Source organism: Natator depressus, chromosome 27 (genome assembly GCF_965152275.1).
Source record: "Natator depressus isolate rNatDep1 chromosome 27, rNatDep2.hap1, whole genome shotgun sequence".
Classification (NCBI taxonomy): domain Eukaryota; kingdom Metazoa; phylum Chordata; order Testudines; family Cheloniidae; genus Natator; species Natator depressus.
In genome coordinates this window covers 824764-847717 of record NC_134260.1, presented here as the reverse complement: position 1 = coordinate 847717, position 22954 = coordinate 824764, and the positions used below count along the sequence as shown (strand labels likewise).

Here is a 22954-nt window from a genome sequence, read left to right as displayed (position 1 = left end):
AAATTAGCTCTGATATTCCACAGCGGAGAGAGGAGGAAGTGCAATTAGCATGCAAGGCCCTCACCAAGGGGCCCATGCCACCAGGTATTAATACTTATCCCCACCCTCTCTCCATTCGCACAGTTTTGGAACCCATGACCCTTGCCTAGCGAGTGCCACTTAGTTGATGGTGAGTCCCTCCATCATAACAAAAGGCCAAGCACAGTTCCAAGCACAGTTCCCATAATCAGGGTAATAACAATTTATTCTTCCTGCCCCAATAACAGAGACACTGGGGATCCCACAGCAGCCAAAGTGACCATTTGGGCAGCTATGGCCTCATTCTAGGCGGGGTGGGTGTGCCTATGCAAATGAGATCGGCCCCTGAAGTTCTTTTCCACAACTTGCCACACCTCACCACCAGATGTCAGGGTGGAGCTCATCCTGACACTGCTTACATCAGGATTGGATTTTCGGTGTCCTAAGAGGTTTGTACATATGCTGTTTGATTAGCTGGGGGCAACAGCTAATTTCCTTTGTTTTCTTTCTCAGCTCTTCTCCGGAGGGGGGCGGTGAAAGGGCTTGCGGGTACCCCAGAGGGAGGAATTCCCAAGTGCTCCTTCCTGGGTCCAAGGGGTTTTTTTTGCATTTGGGTGGTGGCAGCGTTTACCAAGCCAAGGTCAGAGAAAAGCTGTAACCTCGGGAGTTTAATACAAGCCTGGAGTGGCCAGTATTAACGGTTAGAGTCCTTGCGGGCCCCCACTTCCCGCCCTCGGAGTGACAGAGTGGGGATTCAGCCTTGACAACAACTGACTACCCCGGGAGTCCCTTTCTCCAGGCGTTGCTGTAGTAACCACGGCTTGGTCAGGCCACAGCAGGATGGCTGCAGGGACGCCCGGACTGCAGGCAGTTTGCAGGGGGTGGGGATGGGGCCTGTGCCCTGTGCCCCCATGGCCTCCTTTCCTGGGGTGGGGCTGGGGTGTGTGTGCGAGGAGCTGACAGCGGCCTGTGTCTTCTTCACTCTTTACCAGCTGGTCGGGCGTACACCAGGCTGCGATGGAGTGATTTGGGCCTCACCTGTCAAACCAGCCGGCAGTGACCTGCCTCTGCCTGCTCGGTGAGGTGCCGTCGTGTCCCGCTGCCCACGGGACAAACCCTCTCTGCAGCTGACAGCCTGTCGGGGGGGCTGCTCTCACCGCTCGAGCGCCTCCTGCTCCGGGCGCCAGCCGGGGTGCTGCCCTTGTTCAGCAGGTCATCAGCGGCTCGGGCTACCGGCTGGGTCACACACCAGCACAGCCCCCTGCCGGGGTAGCAAGAGTCCAACAAAACTCTTTGGCTGCCCCCCACTGGCATCTTCAGCCCCTGCGCCTGCCCTTTAAATTCAGCCCTTTTTGCGGGCTTCCAAGGAACCATGTCTCCTTCTCAGGGCTCACACCACTTCACCAGTGGCTGGTGCAGGGACCCAGGCCTGCCACTGCTCCGGGCTCCAGCCCAGGGACGCTGCCCGCAGCAGCCGAGCCCTCGCTGCAACCCTGGGCCTCTGCCACCCGGCCCCTTTTTCATCACCCCTTAGCTCAGGGCTAACGGTCTCCGCCTCTCCCCCTCCTCTGCAAATACAGCCGGAGCCGCGCGCTTATCCCTCAAGCGCCTGCGGCCAGATGGAGAGAGTGGGGAGGCGCACCGTCTCACTGGGCCCCGCCAGGCACTGACCTCCTAGGGCCCTGCAACGCCTTTTAGCGGAGCCTTCCCTGGGGCAGGGTGTGGTAGAGGACCCCGGGGCCAGGGACGCCCTGTGCCACAGCTCCTCCTGCCCCTGATTTCCAGAGCCCTCAGAGGAGGCTGAGGTAAAATGCTCTCGAGCGCAACCTGAACCTCTGGGCTTGCTGCAGCCTGCCCTGGGCGAGGCTTTCCAGCCCGTGATATGCAGGGGGTCAGAGTAGACCAGGGGTGGGCAAACTTTTTGGCCCGAGGGCCACATCGGGGTTGCGAAACTGTATGGAGGGCTGGGGAGGGAAGGCTGTGCCTCCCCAAACAACCTGGCCCCCGCCCCCAATCTGCCCCCTTCCACTTCCCGTCCCCGACTGCCCCTCTCAGAATCCCCAACCCATCCAACCCCCCCTGCTCCTTGTCCCCTGACTGACCCCCACCCCTAACCACCTCCCCGGCACCCTACCCCTTATCCAACCCCCCCTGCTCCCTGTCCCCTGACTGCTCCGACCCCTATCCACACCCCGTCCCCTGACAGGCCCCCCGGGACCCCACCCCCTATCCAACCCCCTCCGCTCTCTGTCCCCTGCCGCCCCCCTGGAATCCCGTGCCCCTTATCCAACCCCCCCTCCCCCCCCCCCCCGCTCCCTTACCATGCTGCTCAGAGCAGCAGGAGCTCGCAGCCTTGCCGCCCAGCCGGAGCCAGCCACACCGCCCGCGCTGCCCGGCAGGAGCGACAGGCCAGAGCGCTGGCGACCCGGCGAGCTGAGGCTGCAGGGGATGGGGGACAGCAGGGGAGGCGCCGGGACTAGCCTCCCAGGCCGGGAGCTCAAGGGCCGGGCAGGATGGTCCCGTGGGCCAGATGTGGCCAGTGGGCCGTAGTTTGCCCACCTCTGGACTAGACCATCACAGTGAGCTGTTCTGGCCTTTAAATCTATGAATGACCCTAGGTAATTAGGATCAGCATTCACTGGTAGATCCCGTCCCTCAGCCCCATTCTCCCCTTGCACCATCCCTTATGCCTGGAGGCAGTCAGCCAGCCAGCCTCACTGTATCCAGGTGTTTCAGAGCCATGCTTGAATTCAGCTAGTTAGCATTTATAACACTGATGTTGAGGATGCAGGCCAGGCCATGTGCTCGCTCCAAGTGGCTAATATAAGGGCAAATGCTTGCAGAGCACCACACTGAGGAAGAGTGGGTTAGATGTGTTCATGCCAATAACATAGGATGAAGAGTTTCAGAGCAGCAGCCGTGTTAGTCTGTATTCGCAAAAAGAACAGGAGGACTTGTGGCACCTTAGAGACTAACCAATTTATTTGAGCATAAGCTTTCGTGAGCTACAGCTCACTTCATCGGATGCATTCAGTTGAAAATACAGTGAAGAGATTTGTATACACAGAGAACATGAAACCATGGGTGTTTATCATACACACTGTAAGGAGAGTGATCACTTAAGATAAGCTAATACCAGCAGGAGACCGTGGGGTGGGGGGGAGAAAACCTTTTGTAGTGATAATCAAGGTGGGCCATTTCCAGCAGTTGACAAGAACGTCTGAGCAACAGTTGGGGGGAGGGGGAGATAAACATGGGGAAATAGTTTTATTTTGTGTAATGACCCATCCACTCCCAGACTCAATTCAAGCCTAAGTTAATTGTATCCAGTTTGCAAATTAATTCCAATTCAGCAGTCTCTCATTGGAGTCTGGTTCTGAAGTCCTTTTGTTGTAATATTGCGACTTATTACAGTATTGTGGTAATATTGGATGAAGAGAGGCTGCTTTCGCAAAGTGTTCTGTCCAGATTTCCCGCTTGGGTTGCTAATATTGGCAGATCATGTGATGTGCACTTCCCCTCCCACCACCCAGACATAGCTTTGGAAAGTATTACTTCCCCTTGGCAAATTGTATTTTTAAAACACCCACCTCTCGGCTTTCGTTGGGTGCAGCTGGCAAAGGTGTTCCCATCACCAGCCTCTTTGTTCTACAGGGACATTTTTCGTGAACATTTTCACTTTTTTAATCAACAATTTTCCTTTGCTCGTTTTCTGGTTTTGAAAGAAAAAAATTTCCAGAACGATTTTTTAAAAAACGCCGATGTTTCCCTTTGTTTTGGGTGGTGAGGCCAAGGGGAGGGAAAGCCCACCCTGGGGGTGAACCAACCAAACGCTTCCTTATTTCAGAACTGGTCAACAGTCAATGAAATATTTCAATACAAATTGCCGATAAAAAAAATTTCACAAAGCACGTCAAATGCCAAAACTGAAACTAAACGGATTTTGACCTTTTCTGCATGATTTTTTTCCCTTTTGCTTTTTGACCAGCTGCTGCAAGACTCACTCTCACCCGGGGCGCTGGATTTGGGAGCCTGAGAGCATTCTGCTCTCTCCCTTCTGCTGAGCTGCAGCTTTCAAAACACTTTGGGCCAGGCTTTTAAAGGTATGTGGGTGCCTAAACACCTTTAAAAATCTTGCCCCTTATTATTAGCCCAATTAGGCCAATGGAGAAACTGAGGCACAGAGCAGTGATGTGATTTGCCCAAGGTGAGCCAGCAGGCCACTGGCAAAGCTGGGCTGGAACCCAGGTCACCCAAATCCCAGTACAACACTCTATCCAGTGAGCTACACTGCCCTCCACACAGACAGCCCTGCCGTAGCTCCATCTAAAGAAACAGAGGGATTTGGGCCCACCCATGTGCATCACAGAAACTCCAGAGATTTTCCTTCTGTGCATGTGTTGGTGGGGAGGCGTGGTTGGGGGCATGCTGTCATTTGGCAGTACCATATTGCTTGACTGGGTCTTGGGTGGCACCCTGCCCTTGGCTGGTATTCTCATGCTCTCTTCCTGTTCTCCAGAGAAACTAGTGGCTCTCCTCGCTGTCACACCATGTACTTGGCTGGGTTTCAACCAGGGCTGGCTAATCAATAAAACCAGGAACCACGCCAAACACAGGAACAGCCAGACAAACTAATGGGCAATCCAGATTTCATTCATATGCAAAACCTGACATTTGGAAGAGAACCAGCAGATCCACTGTTAGAGAAAGGCCTTTGCCCAGCAGGGGCAATTCCTTCAGGGAGAGTCAGGCATTGTGCGGCCCCACGGGATCATTATCATCATCTAGTCTGACCTTGGGCAGAGAGTGGGCAAGTGACTTTGCTGGGCATGGCACCCATGGCTCCTGACCCTCACCTCAATGCCATTTTATTAGATCCTGTTTCATGTCCCCCATGCTGGGTAATAACAGGAGAGGGCTCCTGGTTTCTAAAAATCAAAACTGGCTCTTTCTTAACTGGGTGCTGAGTGGCTGCAACTGGCATTCCATCTTTCCTCCTGCACCCTGGGCTCCTCTCTCCACCTTCCATGCAGGCAGCTACTCCGGAGACCTGGCTTCTCTTCCTGACCCTGCCAAGGACCTTGGGCAAATCCCCTTTGTTTCTCTTCCTGTTCACACTGTGAACGCTTTGGGGCAGGGACAGGCTCAGAGAATTGCAGCTGGGTGAAAGATTATTGTGACAGTGTTTTCTCAGTGAAATGCAGCTCATTGAACAATCTGCACATTTACACCCAGAAAACTGGTATCCTTTGACACTGGCCAATGAAAACTCTTCAGTTCAAACCAAAAAATCTTTCATTCAGTTTAATTCAAGTGAAAACACCACCTTGTCAGTGTTTGGGCCCCCCCCCCTTTCCTCTCCCCTTCTTTGTGTTTTGGGGGGGCAGGAACGCAAAAAAGCCCCTAACCAAACATATTATGTTTTAATTCCAATGGAAACAAAACGCTGACAAAAAGAATCCCTCACATTTTGAACTTGTTTCACAGAAAATAATGGCCATTTCCCCACTAGCCCTGCCTGCACTGTGTTTGTATAGGGCCTAGTAGAACAGGGCGTGACTGTAACACAAACAACAGACATGGCATTGACAGGAGTTGTGCCTTGAGGACTTGCCTGGGAACGAACGTGACTCTTGCATACTCCCATGATTCTCCAGTGGCGAGGGGGCAAGCTTGTGGGGAGGAAGGCAGCAGTGCCTGTGGGGGATGGGTGCTGAAGGGTGGCTTGGGAGAGGGGAAGATGTTAGCGTGACTCAGGTGGGGAGAGGGAGAAGAGAAGGGGGGTCTGAGAGGGCAGGAGGAGTGGGAGACAAGTCCAGGCCTTGTCCTGAGGCAGCAGCTGGGGGAGCCCTGCTCCATCAGGGACATGCTCTTGGCAATGGAGGCAGAGAAAGGGAGGCAGGAGGAGTCAGAGACCTAGGCCAGGCTCATGGATATTCAGCTCAGAAATACTTGCCCGCCCCATGGCTGTGCAGGACCTGGCCCAGGTGGGGCTCAGAGGCCCCAGGCCCTTACCTCATGCACAGGTTTGCAGGGAGACCAGGGCAGGTTCAGGCAATGCACTAAACCAGCCTGTGAGCCATTTAAACTCACAGCCCAAGGCCTCTGCAGCCACCAACAGCTAGATGCCCGGAGGAGTTTGAACTAAGCCCCTCACCAGGCAGAACTGGAGCCGTTCCCCTGGAGGAGAGGGAGCTGCGAGGGGTGGGGGGAAGTCTCCTTTTAATTCCAAAAGGGGAGTTTTCAAGGGGGGTTGGTTGGTTGGTTGATTTCAGCCCCCTCCTTGGCATGCGCTGGCTCCAAGCTGTCTTAGCACCAGAGCCCACTCCCATCTCAGTAACGCAGCCGAGGCTGGGGGTGACACGGCCCTGGAGTGGGACTGCGGAGACCTGGTCTACGCTGCTGCTCGGGGGCCTGGAGCAAAGCGCTTATGGGGAGTGCTCAGCCACTCCCACGGGGGGCGCGGGCTGCTCTTGCTCTTCCTGGAAGCTGAGCTCTTTTGAAAGCCTGTCTCGGCCTCTCAGCGCTATAACAGCCTCGGGGGTGTTCAGGGTCCACCCCCAGTGGCTGCAGGGTCAGGGAGGCGGGCTGCGGGACACCTGGGCTGGAGCCCAGCCGGAGGTGCTGCAGTGCAGCGTGCTTAACATGCTGTTCTGGTCGCGGGAGGGGATTTGGCGGTGCTCCCGGGGGCTGCTTTGGCTGAGGGGCAGATGTGCACGCAGAGGTGGATGCTGCAGCACCAGGTCTCAGGGGGTGGCGTGAGCTGTGTGGGGGAGGGGCCCTGGCACAGCTCTTGCTGGCAGTTCCAGCAGTGCAGGCATGGGGCGGACAGCTGATGCTGGTAAGCACGGTCCCCACTTCACTGTCTGGTAGGCTGTCCAGCCCCTTCTCCGGTACCTGCCTGGGCTGCTTTCACCTGCAGCGAAGTGAACGTGCACAGCCCCACGGTGGACCCTCCCTTCTCAGCAGCTGGACAGCCGAAAGCTCAGAGGCCCTGTGCTCTCCTGGGGCTGTTCTCCCGGGGTACAGCCTGGTACCAACCCCGGCGAGCAGGAGTGTTGTGCAGAATGACCAATCTGGTGACTGTTTTCTCTGACTCTGTTTCCCCATCTCTAAAGGAGGCCCACTGGTCACATGGCTCCGGTGGCCAATGGCACAAAGTCATCCCAGGTAGCTGCAGCCCAGCATCAGCACTGACAGTTTATTAAGGATTGTCGCCACCATTGTCTGTAGTCCAGGCTGGGACAATTCAGCGTCACACACTAGCAGCCGCCACGGTCTGTCCCAGGGACTCTGCTCCTTGCTTTCACTGTCGGCTCTGGCTCACCGCTGGGCTTAGCTGTCTGGGAAGATGTAGCTGTACTGATTTAAGATGTGCTCCACTATCTGGTTCTGGAAGACCATGTGCATTGCCATGTTTACTTCCTCGGTCTCTGGTCTCAGGAGAGTGGGCCCAAACACAATCGCCACGCTTTGCACAGACATCCGGTTCTGCTCCTTGTAGTCGATGACGCTGGAGGGAGAAAGGACAGTCAGTCACTGGGAAACTTCCAGGGGCGTCTCTCATGCTGACAGGTGCTGCACCTACATGTTACTGACAGGAATGGGCTGACACCAGAACCACGCCTGGCGTGAATCCAGCACAGCATGGCCGTGCCAGGGGACCAGGGCTCAACAAGCAAAGGGAGGAACCCAGTGATCCCAGGGCTCATCCAAAGGTTTCCATCTAAACTGTTTTCTGGTGGGAAGTTGGGTTTTTGACTAAATGAATTTTTTCACAGGACATGTCTGCTTCCACAGGAAACTGAACGCCTGAAAACCAAAATATTTCAGTTCAAAAATTCTGCTGCGATGTCTCATGGGAGTTGTAGTTTAGTTGCCTCAAGACCCCATTCTCCTCCTGTGGCTGGGTGCCTCAGCCAGACTACAACTCCCATGATGCATCACAGCTGGGGACTCCCATGATGGACTGCCTCTCCTGTTCAAGAGGGCAGACCATGATGCGTTGTGGGAGATGTAGTCCAACCAGGGAGCTTGGCCTATAGATAGGGGTCTACCAAATTTGCAGCCATGAAAATCACATCACAAATGGTGAAATCTGGTCTTCCCTGGGAAATCTGGTCTTTTGTGTGCTTTGTACCCTATATTATAGGCCGCACCACTGCCAGCAGCAGGTAGAAGTAAGGGTGGCTTGGTAGGCTATTGTCACCCTTACGTCTGAGCTGCCTTAAGAGCTGGGTGGCCAGAGAGCCTCGGCTGCTGGCTGGGCTCCCATCTCTGAAGGCAGCGTCGCCGCCAGCAGCACAGAAGTAAGGGTGGCAATACCGCGGCCCCCCTGAAACAGGCTTGCAACCCCCTTTTGGGTCAGGACTCCCAGTTTGAGAAATGCTGCAGAGAAATCACATTTTTGAGCTGGTCACGGCATACATAGCAAATTTTGTGGACGTGTGACACATCTGCAAAATTTCCTATTTATGCCATGACAAACCTGCGAAAAATGTGTGATTTCTCCATGATTTAAGTAGACCCCTACCCACAGAAGAGAACGGGAACATGAGACACCCAAATTATAACTCCATGAGGCACAAAATATTTTTGGTTTTGGACATAATTTTTTGCCATTCAAATTTTCACTGAAAAAGAAGAATATCAACATTTTCCACGGAACATTTCGTGACAACAATTGTTTTTTTGTTTTCGCTTGAAGTAAAATTCCCCCCTGCCCCCGCTTTCTACCCAACTCTGGTTGAGCATCCTGCAGTGGGAGGAGCTGTTAAAACTCAGCAGGGTGGGAGCGGTCTGCAGAGTCCCACAGGATATGGGTGCTCCAAACACAACAATCGAGCTGAGGAAGAACCCTGCAAGGGGCATGGCCAGGGGAGTTTTGAATGATCTTCCAGGAGCCAAGGTTAAGACCAGGGGTGAAAATCACCACCCTCCCTTGAGGAGACTAGCAGGGAAAGGCACATGAGTACAAAGGAAGCCAGCGGTAGCTTAATTTCCTTCTCCCCTTCCAAGGTCCTGCCACTAGATTTGGCTCTCTCACAGACTGCACCGTGCCCTGGAAGATCTGCCCCTATATACCTGCCAAGAGTAGCACCAGGCCCCTGTGGCCGTCAGCACTGTGCGGCCTTCTCTCCCCTACTCCAGTCCAGCACCATGGTACAGGGTGGCACAGGCTGGTAGGAGCACCTCATAACACTGCTGATGAGAGTCAAGGGAAAGGAAGTGGCACAGACCGACAGGATTAGTGCTCAGGCAGGAGCAGTGATCTCTGGCCTCCCTTGCTCCTGATGGCTGTGTTCAGACATAGAGGAGAATTACACGAATGGCTGGGGACTGTGCAGATCAAAGCACAAAGATCCGTGCACATGGGGAGGCCTGGGTACCGGGCAAGCACTCACCAGCAGAGGTGGTGGAAGAGAGCCTTCATGGTGTCGTGGTTGGCCTCAGGTAGGGAACACACCAGGTCACGGATGTACTTGCTGCGCTTCGCCTGGTCGTATGTTTCTACAACCAGATGGAAAACCAGGTCATTCCACCTCGGCAGGACTGGTTGTCAGAGAGCGTGGGTGGGAGGCCCTGGACTAGGACTCAGGAGATCTGGGCTCTCGCCTGGCTCCGCCACCGACTGGCCATGTGACCTCCAGGAGAGATGTGGGGCTGGTGCAAGTTGTCACAGCTCCATTGACATTGCTGGAGCTATAGCGATTCCCGTTGGGTGAGGACCTGCCCCCACGTGATTTGCCCAGCACTAACCCAGGGACACCACCACCTCTCAGAGTTACAAGGATAAATCCACCCATGCCCTTCCTGTGCTCAGATATTAGGGGGGTGGGACCGTCTGACAAGTAACTAGATACAGAAATCACATCTTCCCCCAAGTTGGCTGGCGCTATATCCTGGCCCAGGACAGCCTGTGGGCCAGAAATCATTTATCTCTGGTGTGGCTCTGGGTTTGCCCTGCAGCCCATGAAAGCCTGTGACTGTCCCAAGATACTCCCATGAACCGCAATTCAAACCTTGCCTGGATTCTCAGCCCACTGCTCTGGGACCAGGCCCAGAACACAGGCTGGGTCTGTTGGCCCACGTCCAAACCAGCCAGGCCTACCTCTCTGGCCTTGTACCTCAAACAGAGACTGTGGAGGGGTTTAACCTTCCATGTGTTTCTCGTGCATCCTCTTCAACAAATCACAGCTTGGCTGTGAAAGCAGAGCTGGTTGGATGGCTCCATAATACGGAGCCATTTTCAGAATGGCACCAGACTCTAAACAAGTGTCCAGAACGGCGGTCTATGCTGAGCGGGCCCCAGCATTCTCAGTCGAAACCCATGATGTCTTAGCATGCGTCTGCACGAGGCCGGTGTAATTCCCTGCCCAGCTCAGGTACACACACATGTGCTGAAAAGAGCCAGTTTGCCGTGCTGGCTCATGCTAGCTGCCCATGTACGTACCCGGGGGGATTGCTAGCCTGAGCTGCCACTCATGCCTCTGTCCATGCTGCTAGTTTTAGGTGCTAGCTCTCGGAGAGCTAGTGCGTGTCTATCTACCCACACTGGATATCACACCTTCCATTCACAGCATAGCTGTGCCCTTCATGATAATAGGAGAGATCCCTTCAGAGTCTGCTCTTGTGTCTTGGCTGGGGAGATGGGGCCAGGCTTTGGGGCTGAATTGCGACGTGAAGGGGCTCGGGAAATCCAAATGAGCATGGTCCTGCTGGGGAGAGGAGTGGCCGCCACCCACACTGCAGGTGTCAGACAGAGCTGTGGCTTCTCTTGTCCCTTACTTATCGCAGTGATGAATTTGTCAAAGTAGCTGAATGGGAAGAGCGGCTCTGGCAGCTCCCGAAAGAAGAGCTTCAAAGCCCCCGTGATGACGTGGACATCCTCCCACCGGCCGTCATCCAGGTCCAGATGTTCATCTGCAGGAAGGAGGAAGGTAGATTAGCCAATACTCTGGGCTGGGAGGGGCTTGCTCCATGCCATGTATGGATCTGTGTCAAGTCAGGCAGTCCTGGGCTCTGATCACATTGAAGTAAAGCGTGTGCACACGTGTGCGCAAGCTCAGGGCACAGAGGTGAGCGTGCTCTTCGGTAGTCCAAAGGGGGATGGAAGTGTCAGATACATATTTCTACCAGTGAGGGGATTAGCCATTGGAACAAGCTACTGAAGGAAGGGGGAAGAGTCTCCGGCTCTTGAAGTCTGCAGCTCCAGACTGGAGCCTTTTGGGAAGATGCTTTAGCCACACACAAGTTACTGGGCTCAACGTGGGGTGACGGGGCAAGGGTCTCTGGCCTGTGCTAGGCAGGGGGTCAGCCTGGATGAACAAATGGCCCCTTTTGGCCTTAATCTCTGTGAATCGAACCAGAAGTAGAATGCTGGCCCTCTCTGGTGAAGCCCAGTTTCTGGAAGTTGTCTCTGCATCACTGGAGACCTCGCAGAGTTTAACAGAGGAGGATTAAATGTACAATTTACTACCTGCAGTCCTGTCAGCTCTCAAATGAAGCCAGGCTGGGTCTGCTCAGCACTTGGACAGGAGATCTCTAGAGAAACTGCAGGGGATGTTGGTGATCCAGCAGCAGACCGACCTCCCTCGGAGGGTGTGTCTACACTGCATCGGAGGTGCTGTTGCCGCATGGGTAAACATACACACTCCAGCTTTACCTGCTCTAGCACAGCTGAAAACAGCAGTGTGACCATGACGGCACAGGCTTCTGCAGAGACTAGCAATGCAAGTCCGTACGTAGGGTCCCCTGTCCGCTTAGACAGCCTGTGCCACCATATCTACATGGCTGTACTTAGCTGTGCCAGCGCAGTTACGTCTACCAATGTTGCACTCACACCTGGGACTGCCGTGTAGACACACCCTGAGCCGGTACCGTCCTAGTATCGGGGTGTGCAAAGGGTGCGGTGCTCTGGGAGTGCTATGCTTTTCAGGTGAGATATAAAACCAATCTTCCCACCATGTGTTAGCCTCACAGCTTTTTCGTTAGGAGGAAGAGGGTGAACAGGGATCGCTAACTCCTGTAATCACACTGTCTCTTTAAATTCCTCCCGGAGTTTCCATTAGATAATTTCTTCTTCACTTCCTGCCCCTAAACTGTTGGGCAGTAGTAAAACTAAGCAAGTGACCCCAGAGGTGGCTGCAATTCAATGATAGCTTAAGTGTTGTGGGCAAATTATCTAAAAAGTGCCTCATTCTGTGTTTGTACAGCACCTAGCGCAGTCAGGTCCTGATGTTCTGGGCGCTGCTGTAATCCACGGCGGACGACCTCCGGATGAACAGGGCTAGGGAGATGCTATTGCTACCATCACTGCTGCAATACTCTTGACACAGATTTTTACCCCAATTCTTACAAACCCAACTGAAGGAGGGTCCCGCTGGTTCCACAGTGCTTGTGGGGTGCATCTGCCTCTGCTAAGAGACAGCTAAGGGACCACCTCCCTCCCCCTCAAATGATAACCCTTGGGCATCTAAGAGGGAGGGAAGAGAAAAGGGGACAGAGCAGGAACAAGCTGCTTCTCTCATATTAGTCTGGCCAAACCCTTTTGTACCCAGTTGGCAGGAACTGCTGTGAGATCACTAACAGCCCCCAGTGGAGACTGGCTCACTTAGGGCCTCACTTTGTGCGTTTGAACAAAACACAGGCTTTGAGGTGTGAGGCCCAGAATCTATCCCACAGTCTACTTGGCATTTCTTACAACCAACAGAGACTCATCGGGCAAAATCCTGCCCCCACTGAAGTCAATGACAAAACTCCCATTGGCTTTAATGGGCACAGGATCTCAGTCACAGATTTTAAGACTAGAAGGGACCACAAAGATCTAGTCTGATCTCCTGTGTAACACAATCAGAAAACCTCAGAGATTCCTGCATTGAGCCTGTTAACTTCTCGCTGAGAGAGAGAGAGAGAGACTCCAACCCCCAACACTCCAAGCGAGGAGGAACCCATCACACCCTTAGGGCGGTTGTTCCAATGGTTATTTACCTTTGCTGTTAACAATGGGCACCCAATTTCCAGTTTGGGTTTTCTAGCTTAAGCTTCCACCCACTGAGCCTTGCTATACTTTTGTCTGCAGGATTAAAGAGCCCTTGGCTCTCAGAAACCTTCAGTCCTTTCGGGAGAAGCTCAATGTGCAGAGCTCTTCTAAAATGGGACCATGTCTTGTGGTGTCTCAATGGGAGCCGGCCCTTGGAGGCTGGGAGTAAAATAGCCCCTCTTAGCCTTCTCTTTCGGAAGCTAGGTAGAGAGGCTAAAGGAGCTCGCTCTCCAGGAGGCAGGTTTTCCAGAGTTTGAATCTAGAGCCATTAAAACTTGGAATTTCTGTTTTGTGGGAAATTCTGACACTTTTTAAGTTAATTCCAACCTGGAATGAACACTTGAATTTTCAGAGTTTCCATGGAAGGTAAATGAACATTTTCATTTTGGAAAAAGTGAACTGGAAGAGAGATCTCCAGGGACTCTCCTGTTTCACTGGAAAACTCCCAAACGGCTGCTCTTGAATGATCCTTGTAACTCTTCTCTGAACTCTCTCCAATTTTTCAACATCCTTTTTACCATGGGGACACACTAGTCGGGTGACAAATGACTGACAGGCTCTCAAAGCATTACTAGGTTACCTGATCCTGTATTTTCTCATCTTTCTAAATTAGAAAAAGATTTTAAAAAGTCGAAGGCATGTTTACTTAAAGACATTAGAGGGTAAAAAAGCTACAGCTAACCCACTGAAAGCAGGCCTACCGTGGTCCACTTTGTAGCGCAGTTTCTGTATAGTTGCCAGATTTCCACTTATTCGATAAAGTCCATCAATGTCCAAACCTATTAGACCAGGGACCAAAACTACCCGTTAGTCACCCTGCAGCTGGACAATGGGAACATGCCAACAAGGAGCTGGAGAGATGTTGCAACAGAGATTCGCACATAAAGCAAGCCCAGTGTGAAGAGAGCCTCATGCTCCATAGGCACTAGGAGAGCCAGCATTCTCAAAAGGATATGACAGATTTGCACAAGCGCTCAGTGGACTGGGTGCTGATACCTAGTGCTGCATTCCAGGGGTGCTTAGCACCCAAACTGCTTGGGAAACCTGGCCCAGGCTGCAGGGGCTAAGCACTTGGAAGTCTGGCCCCAAGCTCTTTTGGACCTCTGCCCTGTTCCTTACAAAGTGGAATGCAGTGGGGTACTTGAGCAGCAGGGGCCCTCCATGCCCCAGACATGGCTCACACTTGCAGCCTGCCTTGGGGGAGGGAGCAATGCATTGGGATGCAGCAGGGTAGGTCCAGGTCTGCAGTGGCGGCGGCAGAAACCGAGAGGGGAACAGGGCCACGCAGATTCGAAAGAGTCGAGAAAAGCGGTTTAGAAACTTCTGTGCTGCTTTCTGTTCTGTTTCTCCTCGGGACTACTTTTTACGGTGGGAGGGTACGTGCAGACACATCCCAACAGCTTGCTTTACAAACCCAGATTGAACCACGCCTCGAGATGAAGAATTCAGGAGCCAGATGCTAATAGCAATTAGCTGCTCCATTAGTCGGTTTGTGGGATGCTTCTTGGGAAGCTAAACCCCCTGAGCCTGCAGCCCCTTCTCGTAGCCCATGTGGGCCTGGGGGCTGCAGTGCCAGAGATGGCGTAGTCAGGGCTGGTTACTCAGCACAGAAGGGGCTGCTCTCCCCTGAGGGCAGGGAGCCCTGGAGCATGGAAGGGGCTGGCTAGGGGCTCTCTTGGCCCCCTGCTCTTTACTGGAGGGTTTGGAGAAGGTACCTCTTTGTTCCACCGTCTGGATGCACTGCTGCACAAACCCCGGTACCGTGCCGTGCTCCCGCTCGCACAGCGCTTGCAAGGAGCAGCCAAACACTTGGTCTGAAAAACAAACCAACAAACCCAGACATTTAGGCAGTTAACTAGGGGCTCTGCTAGGGGATCAGGATGATTCGCCCCCTGGATCACTGGTTTGGGAACCCCCCCCAAACAACCGTGCTGGGGGATGAGCTTTGCTTGTGGCTGCAAATTTTGGGTTTCCTGGCTAGGAAGAAGGGTTTGTTCTCCTCGCAAGCACCCGCCCCCCAAAAAGCCCTGCCCAGCCTGTACCTTTAATGTACCCTCGCTCCCGCAGGAACTGCAGAGGGGGCCGTTTCTGGAGGAGCTTTCGCAACTTGTTCCGAACTTTGCTGGTGTCGCTCTCAGAGCCCAGGCTACCGATCGCCGGCCCGGAGGCTGCGGGAGACAAGGGAGAGCGTTTCACCGCGAGACCCGGAGAGGCCCCAGCAGGGAAGAGACAGGCATGGTTCTGGGCAAAGACAAGGAGCCTCCCCCTGCAGCCCCTAAATGGGCTGCAGACAGGATGCCCGGATGCAACACAGCTAAACGAAGGCGCATTTCCCCTCCACTCCCAGCCACCCTGGCTTAGGGACCACCTTTCCCTGGAGCTCCCCGCGCTGAGTCCCCAGGCAGGGAGAGCTGGGGTCTGGCTGAGAGTTTCTGGGCAGCGGGTGGAGCAGCAGGGGAAGAAGAGGGTGTCCCCTATTTCCTGCTCTCCCCTGGGGGAAGCCTGATCCCTTGTGCCAAGGGCCTAGGAGTAGGGGACTTCACACCCGCACGGTCCGGCTCTGTGGCGTCTGCACAGCACCTCTCTGCTGAAGTGCCCCCATTTCTGAATGCAGGAGATTGCGGCAGGGATCTCGGAGCCCTTCAGGACGAACACCCAGGCCCTGCTACGTGAGCTTGTTCCTGCCTCGGGTGCTAATCTGGCCCTTGTCACTTGGGGATCTGAATCCCATGAGCAGGGGTGGGTGCCCCAGGGGCGTGGCTTCTCTCTGCGCTCACCTGCCTGCTGGGGGAGAGAAACTCCTGGCAAATGGACTCGTCCTTCACCCCCCATTCGCTGCTTCTTGGGGCCTCCCCGCACCCCTACTAGCGCCATCCTTCTGCATCGCCACCCCACGGCCACCACAGCTGACCAGCTCCCGGGGCAGTGCTGGGGTGGGGACGACGACTATAGCCACCCCAATATTTGCCTTAGCCCTCCCCGTAGGCTCCCTCCCAGCGCAAAGGCCAAACATTACACAGAAGTAAGAGTGGCATGGTATGGCATTGCCACCCTTACTTCTGCAGTTCTGTGCAGCCCCCCCAATTTTCCGTCTAGTCCACCTCAGCTGGTTCCAGCCCCTGCCAGCTCCCCCCTCTGGTCTCAGTCTGCCTGGGTGACCAGCTGCACTGCCCCTCTTTGCTTTATACCAGAAAGAAAACTCCATGCTAGAGAGAGTCCTGTTGGGGGGATGTTACCACCCCAAGACTGGTGCTGCCAGGTGCCCGGTGTCACTGCACATTGTCCCCCAGCTTCTCCAGCACCATCCCTGCTTACTGAACCCCATCCTAGTCCCCCTCCCACGACAGGACGTGCCAAAGGGCCAGACGTGACCTGGCCTTGAGAACACCAGCCAGGGGCAGGTGGGGGACCCATGGGGCGGCTCTACCAATTTTGCCGCCCCAAGCAGTCGCCGCCGACTCGCCACCGCGGGACATGGACTCTGAATGCCGCCCCAAGCACCTGCTTAGAAAGCTGGTGCCAGCCGTAGGGACCCAGCTTGCATTCGTGTTGCCATCTGTGCCCTTCAGCCAGCTTGCCCTGCAATGCAGCGTGGGGCACGCTATGGGGCCGAGGCTGCAGCCTGCTTTGGCAGCACATATGGACTGTACGCAAGCCTCCAAGGCAAGGGGAGAATTTCTCTGAGTTACAACCACCCTACACTACCCCACTGCAAGGCCTGGGCAAGTGGGGGTTGGGAACAGCCATAGAACTTGGGGTTCCTGAGATCAGGGGCTGCAGAGCCACCCACCCCACAAAGGCTGCTGTATGTAGAGGCTGCTCTCACTTGCCCAAGGAGCCGTTTGGCCCAGGCTCCAGGTGGTGAGCACTCCCGTGCCTTCTGGGCTGTCTCCCAGCACAGAATCGGGCCCTCCACCTTCGCCGTACGCTACTAGGGTATCTACACTGCTGCTCAGCTGCACCATACCAAGGGACGTCGGGTCGTTAACACAGCTCTGCCTGGACTGAGCTGAGCAGACAACGAGCTCGGTGGCAGTGCAACCAGCAGCTCCCAGGCAGGCTCGGCCCGGAGGCTGCACCAGAGCGGGCCCCCAGGCTGTTCCCAAGCAGGCTTCCCCGCTCAGATTTCACCCACTCACCTGGATTCTTTTTATCTTCATCTTTGTTGTTTCCTAGTCTCTCCTTGGCTCCAAATTCCCCAACATTTCCGTTCTCGTCATGAGTAGGAAATTCTGTTGACTGAGGGAGACATGGCATCAGATTGCTTTTGTCCCATTAAGGCCCCGAAGGAGCTCTGAGGCGTGTAGCTCAGGGCAGGAGGTGCGGTGCTTTCCCAGAGCCTGCTAGACACGGCTGGGTAGGTTGGGAGGGAGACAGTGGATAATGCAAAATCCCACCCCCACCCCCGCCCCACAAATGATGGGCCACAAATCAGTCTGGACACAACAGATACTTGGACTGTCAGCTCTTTGGGGCAGGGACGGGCTTTTGTTCTGTGTTTGTACAGCACCTGGCGTGCTGAGGTCCCAGGCCTTGGGGCTACTGCAGTGCAGAGAATGCGACAGCAGCAGGAGCCAACCTGAAACTGCTCAAAATTCCAATTTTTTTGAGGTTGGGGTAAGAAAGAAACCAATCCCGCCATGCTGATCTCCCAGGGGGACAGCGGCTGTTAGGGTGTTTCTAGCTGCCAGAGTGCTGCAAATCTCGTGAGAAAGCCGATCCTTGCCTGACTGACAGTCCCAGGGTGGCAATGCCAGATCCTAAAGACAAAACCTGGTTGGGGCTTCAGGAGGGGACAGAGCTGAGCAGAAGATGGGCAGGGAAGGGAAAGGGAGGCTGAGCAGAGAGCTGGGCCAGAGAAGGGGGTCAGGGTGAGGCCAGTGTCAGTGCTGAGGATGGGGGCATGGTGCGTAACCCACCTATCTGGGTCTCTGTGCCCATCTGGGGCTGGACTGTGTAAAAGGTCTTCTGAACAAAGGGGCCTGATCCTGGACTCTAGCCCAGAGCTCCTGCTGGTTGGCCCGGAGGTCCCGAGTTCAGGCCCCCCCCAGGGCCAGCGCCTCAGGAAAGCTCTAACAAAATGCCCAGAGAAGCCCCTCTCACCAGCTTGCTGATGCTGTCGGCGATCACCTTCTGCCACGTGGCCACAATGGGCTCAGAGTCATGCTGGATCAAGAACTCGGAACCGTCGTGAGTCTTCAGCTGAAAGAAGCAGGGTGGGAGTTATTGGGGTGAAACAGGTGCCATGCAGCCCCCAGGGTGAGCGGCCAAAGGGGAACTGACCCCACACCAGCTCCCAATGTGACAGCCCTCCAGGGGGTCCATACGGGAAGAACGGCAGTTTCTTTCTGTGACGAAGTGGGACTGTTCTTAATGTTTCCTCTGAATAGTGTGGGGGTGCCTCAGTTTCCCCTATGCAGTTTTTAAATATCTAGGTGGTGGGGTAAGGGTGTATGATCATTGCAGAGCCCTAGAGGGCAGGTGTGTGCAGGGGTCTGGACACAGAGAATGGCCGACACCCTGCTTCCTGGCAACTGATGGCCTGGGCCCTTCCCCCCTGCAAGGTGAGAGCTAAAGGGTTGGAGAACAAAGGAATCAGATGACCTCCTGGCCCGGGAAAGGAACAAAGCCCAGGGGAGGAGGGGCTGGAGGGAGTTTCAGTTTGGGGCTGGCTGGGGACATGAAGTGAAGTGCAGACGTGGTTGTCTGGCTCACTGCCCCCCAAAATGGACCCAGCTGAGGGGTCCTGTTCTCTGCACCTACAAGCTCTGTTTTAGACCATGTTCCTGTCGTCTAATAAACCTTCTGTTGTACTGGCTGGCTGAGAGTCACGTCTGACTGTGGAGTTGGGGGGCAGGACCCTCTGGCTTCCCCAGGACCCCGCCTGAGCGGACTGGCTGGGGGAAGCGCACGGAGGGGCAGGGGATGCTGAATGCTCCGAGGTCAGACCCAGGAAGGTGGAAGCTGGGTGAGCTGTGTGTCCTGCAGACAGGCTGCTCCCAGAGAGGAGACTTCCCCAGAGTCCTGCCTGGCTTCATGGGGAGCAGTTCCCGAGCATTGCCCGGGGACTCCGTGACACAACAGCGATCAGGCACCAGTGGGCTGGGCTGAGATATGCACATGTGACAGGGCCCTTGCTGTTGGCCTTGACTTTTGTGCAATTTTACAGCTCAAGTCTCTGCTCCTTGGGCACCCCAAATTCCCATCGACTCAGATCAGGTAGGAGCCGGCCCAGGCTCAGCCCTTGTCTTCGGCGCTCACAGTTCCTGAGGGAAAGATGCCTGGCTTCGAGGGGTGGATGGATCCCTTGCACTAGACTCCCTCAGACCTAAGCCCTGGCTCTGCACTGAGGCCTCCCCCTGTATTTAGTTGCATCTCTGAGCCATCTCTGCAGCAAGAGTCTTCCAGCTCGGCCCGCAACCTGGCCAGGTTACACAACCACCCTGAATGCTCTTCTGTCAGCATTGTTGCATCTACACCAGGGGCTTTGCTGGCAGAGTTGTCGGCTGGGGCAGGGACGTGATTTTGTAATGCAAACTAATCATAAGTCGTTCAGGAACAGGGTTCAGCTAAACCAAAATAAACCACCCTTAAACCAAAGTTAGCATCTACACATGGTCTGCATTGATTTAACTAACCCAGTTTGCACACAGACCAGGCCTTGGTGTTTCCAATCATTTTAGCCTCTTTACCAAGGCAACACATCTCTCCCCCGACCCAGCCCTCCGGCTCTGGGGACACCACCAAAGCCACGCTGCATTGAGCGGACTCACCTCCAGAACGTTCTTCTTGCTGGATTTCTCTTTGGGAGCCCATGACACGGCAGCCCCCCGCAGATCCACAGTATGCTCGGGTGTGGTCAGCATGGCAGGGTGTTTCTGGGGGAAGGAAAGAGGATGGTCATGCCCCGGGAGATAGGATCAGAGCAGTGAGGTTGTCACAGGGTGGAGAATGTTTGCTCTACGTGGGCTATAAAACCAGCCGTTTGGGCTGGGCTCCCATGTCTGTCCGTGGCATTTCCACCGGCTCAGAGCTGGGCGTGGGCAGACTGAGGCAGGTACAGCCAGTGCTGTTCTGCCTTCCTGCCATCGCCCCTCAGGTGTGGTTCCTGCTAGGGAGACAGGCCTCTACACACAATGTGGCTGCGGGTACCAAGGGAAGCCCAGCCCGGTGCCAGACCCAGCACAAGTTGGCTAGAACCTTGGACGAGAGGACCCTGATCAGCTTCTTGTTCCATCTGAACTGGCAGAGGGCAACCCCTCCTCACTCCGATTGCCATGGGCCAATGGAGACAGGCTCAGCAGGAGTCAGGCCAAGCCATGAGAACACAGAGTAGGGGTTAGAATCTAGGCCTTCTGCCTCCCAGCCACCGAGCGCCTCTCGCAGGACACCTCGCCCAGAGGCAGCTGCACTGAAGCAAGCCGATCAGAGGTTAAAACGGTTTCGTTCCATTGGCGTAGAACAAAGGATTCAAACCCTGGTGGCTCAGAGTGCTGATCAGGCCTGCAGCATATCTGCTGCATCACCGAGCTCAAGCAGGCAACGATCATGAGTCAGGCTCCAAAAAAACCCTCTGACTGGCTTAAAAACATGAGTTTAAAATACTACTACTGCGGGGTGTTTTCCTTTGCCTCTGGGTGCTGGAGCCATTTGGGATTGTGGTTCCCAGCTTTTTCTCCACAACCCGAGAGTAGAAACTTCCTTTTTTAAAACTGAAAGCTGAAACTCTCACCTAATTAGGGTGACCAGACAGCAACTGTGAAAAAAGGGGACAGGGGGTGGGGGGTAATAGGTGCCTATATAAGAAAAACTCCCAAAAAAACGGGACTGTCCCTTTAAAAACGGGACATCTGGTCACCCTACCCTAATCACGTTTGCAGGAGTTGGGGCTTTAAGAAAAACATCAAAGATCACGAGACCTAGGATAAAGCCACGAGAGGTGCCGGAACTCTCTCACCCTCTGCAGCATTGCAGCTTTCATTAGAAACAAAACAACCATAGTTTACCGCTCGTGGTTGCAGAGTGAACCACCCCAGCATAAGCTGGGTGTGACTTTGCAGGGATGTCTGCAAAAAGCCTTAAACAGCAGCTCAGAGAAGAATGAACTCTGCCGGCGCCTAGTAATCACATCAGGGAGAGGGGCTAGGGGTACAGCTCAGTGAGGACAACTGACTTGTCATTGTTAACTATTTAATTTGTGCCTCCTACTGAGGTCACTGGGAGACCTGCGTGCACGGATGCTCATGGGCCATAATTAAAGATGTAATTCAACCCTCCTCTGGACTGGACACCGAGATTGCCACGAGTATTTCTAAGACTAGGGCAATACTAGAAACTTTTGCCTGGATAGCAATAGCAGGCAGGGGTGCAATATTTTTATGACATTTTAATCCGGGCAAAAACCCTAGCGTGGACACAGTTATACTGGCCAAAACGTCCTTTTGCTGGGAGAGCTCGTTCTGAACTGGTATAAACTATGCCAGCAAAACCACACTTTTGTTGATGGAAGCTGCGTCTCCCCTGTAACTGCGGCTAGAGGAGCCTAGAGCTAGTGGGGCAGAACTCGCATCTGAAGCGATCTGGGTGAGGAGGGGGCGACAGACTAGGGGCCAGCACAGAATGCTCCCACAAAGGCGAGGAACGTCCCTTCCTGGATTCTCTCTCTGGTGCGTCAGTAATGCTGGCACTGGGCACGTGGTTACTGGTTTTGTGTCGGGGGGCCAGGGCTCTGGTGTGCATGTGGTTTGCTGGGTTTTTCTAATAGAACACAGCTTTCCACTGGGAAATGTCAGTGAAATGATCAGGCACTTTAATCCCCTGTGGAATAGCAAAGGGTCTGTCTGCTCCAACCTTGTGGGCTGGGACTTTCCACAGAGTAAGTGTACGTCGGGAACTAATCCGGAATAAGGGAGGGTTTGAATTGCAAGAGCAATATTTATTTCTGATTAACTCCCTGTACGGACTCTCTTATTCCAGAAGAAGAGGGCCTTTTCCTGGGTTAGCTTAATCCACCTCCAGAGTTATATTTCTATTCCACAATTGCTCTTCTGGTCAGTTTCCCTAGGGCTTGTCTGCCTATGGCAGTTAGGGACCCAAATCCCATTAGATTTCAGTGGGGATTTGGCACCTTATTCCCTGAGGTTCCTTTGAAATCCCAGCCCCCATCGTCCACCAGTCAGGAAATTGCATCAGGCATTTCAGTGGACTGAATTCCCCCCCCTCCTCCACATGGGCACAGCTGTCCACCCTGGTTGACCCTCAGCGACAGAGTTTGCAGGAATAGGCGTGGGGCCCTAGAGAGTTCCCCGCACTGCGCGTGGATGTCGACGTTGCTGCGTCTGGCTAGGGGCCTGCTTGGGGCTCCCTGCAGATACATTTCTTCTCTTGCCCTCATTCTCTTCCCCATGCTGCAAAATGCCACCAAAAGTGTTGCAAGCCCACATCAGCCCTGAGCTGTGTGACAACGCCCACCAGCGCTGCGAGCAGCCTTCCCTATTTCGAGCGGCTCTGACCACAGCTCGAAGGCCACGCGAGGGAGTTCTGGGTTTCCTTTGTCGCTGGTGGTAATTTACTCGCATCTCTTATTATAAACACTAACCTGGGAGGGGGAAAATAGCCCTTGCAGAGCAGCTCTGTCTCTGCCCCTGCTGAGTCACTCCACTAGTACCAGCGCCTAGAAGGGGTCTGGGAGCCACATGAACAGGGGCTTTTTGAATGCAAGCCACATAGTCTAGGGAACGTCACCCAATTTCAGATTCCAGAGCAGGATTCAGCTGGTCAAATCGACTGACAAAGCCCTGCTTTGAGCAGGGGGTTGGTCTAGATACCTCCTGAGGTCCCTTCCAACCCTGAGATTCTAGGATTCTATGGTCCCACTATTTTCAGGGTCAACTG

The 22954-nt window shown here is 54.4% G+C and overlaps 1 protein-coding gene across 2 annotated transcripts in view; it reads right to left on the bottom strand.

Moving 5' to 3' along the window:
- Positions 1–3110: 3110 nt before the first annotated feature.
- ARHGAP27 (Rho GTPase activating protein 27) overlaps positions 3111–22954 on the bottom strand; it is a 79615-nt gene continuing 59771 nt past the window's right edge. Inside the window, exons 8-16 of one of the 2 annotated variants that reach the window (XM_074940418.1) lie at positions 19834–19938; positions 18164–18262; positions 17200–17299; positions 15103–15228; positions 14776–14874; positions 13762–13839; positions 10807–10941; positions 9423–9528; positions 3111–7531 (exon numbers count right to left, since the gene is read on the bottom strand). In XM_074940418.1, the coding sequence (XP_074796519.1) occupies positions 7354–7531; positions 9423–9528; positions 10807–10941; positions 13762–13839; positions 14776–14874; positions 15103–15228; positions 17200–17299; positions 18164–18262; positions 19834–19938 (1026 nt within the window). In that variant the 3' untranslated portion in view covers positions 3111–7353. The remainder of the gene's footprint in view (positions 7532–9422; positions 9529–10806; positions 10942–13761; positions 13840–14775; positions 14875–15102; positions 15229–17199; positions 17300–18163; positions 18263–19833; positions 19939–22954) is intronic. The other variant, XM_074940419.1, reaches the window with a different exon arrangement.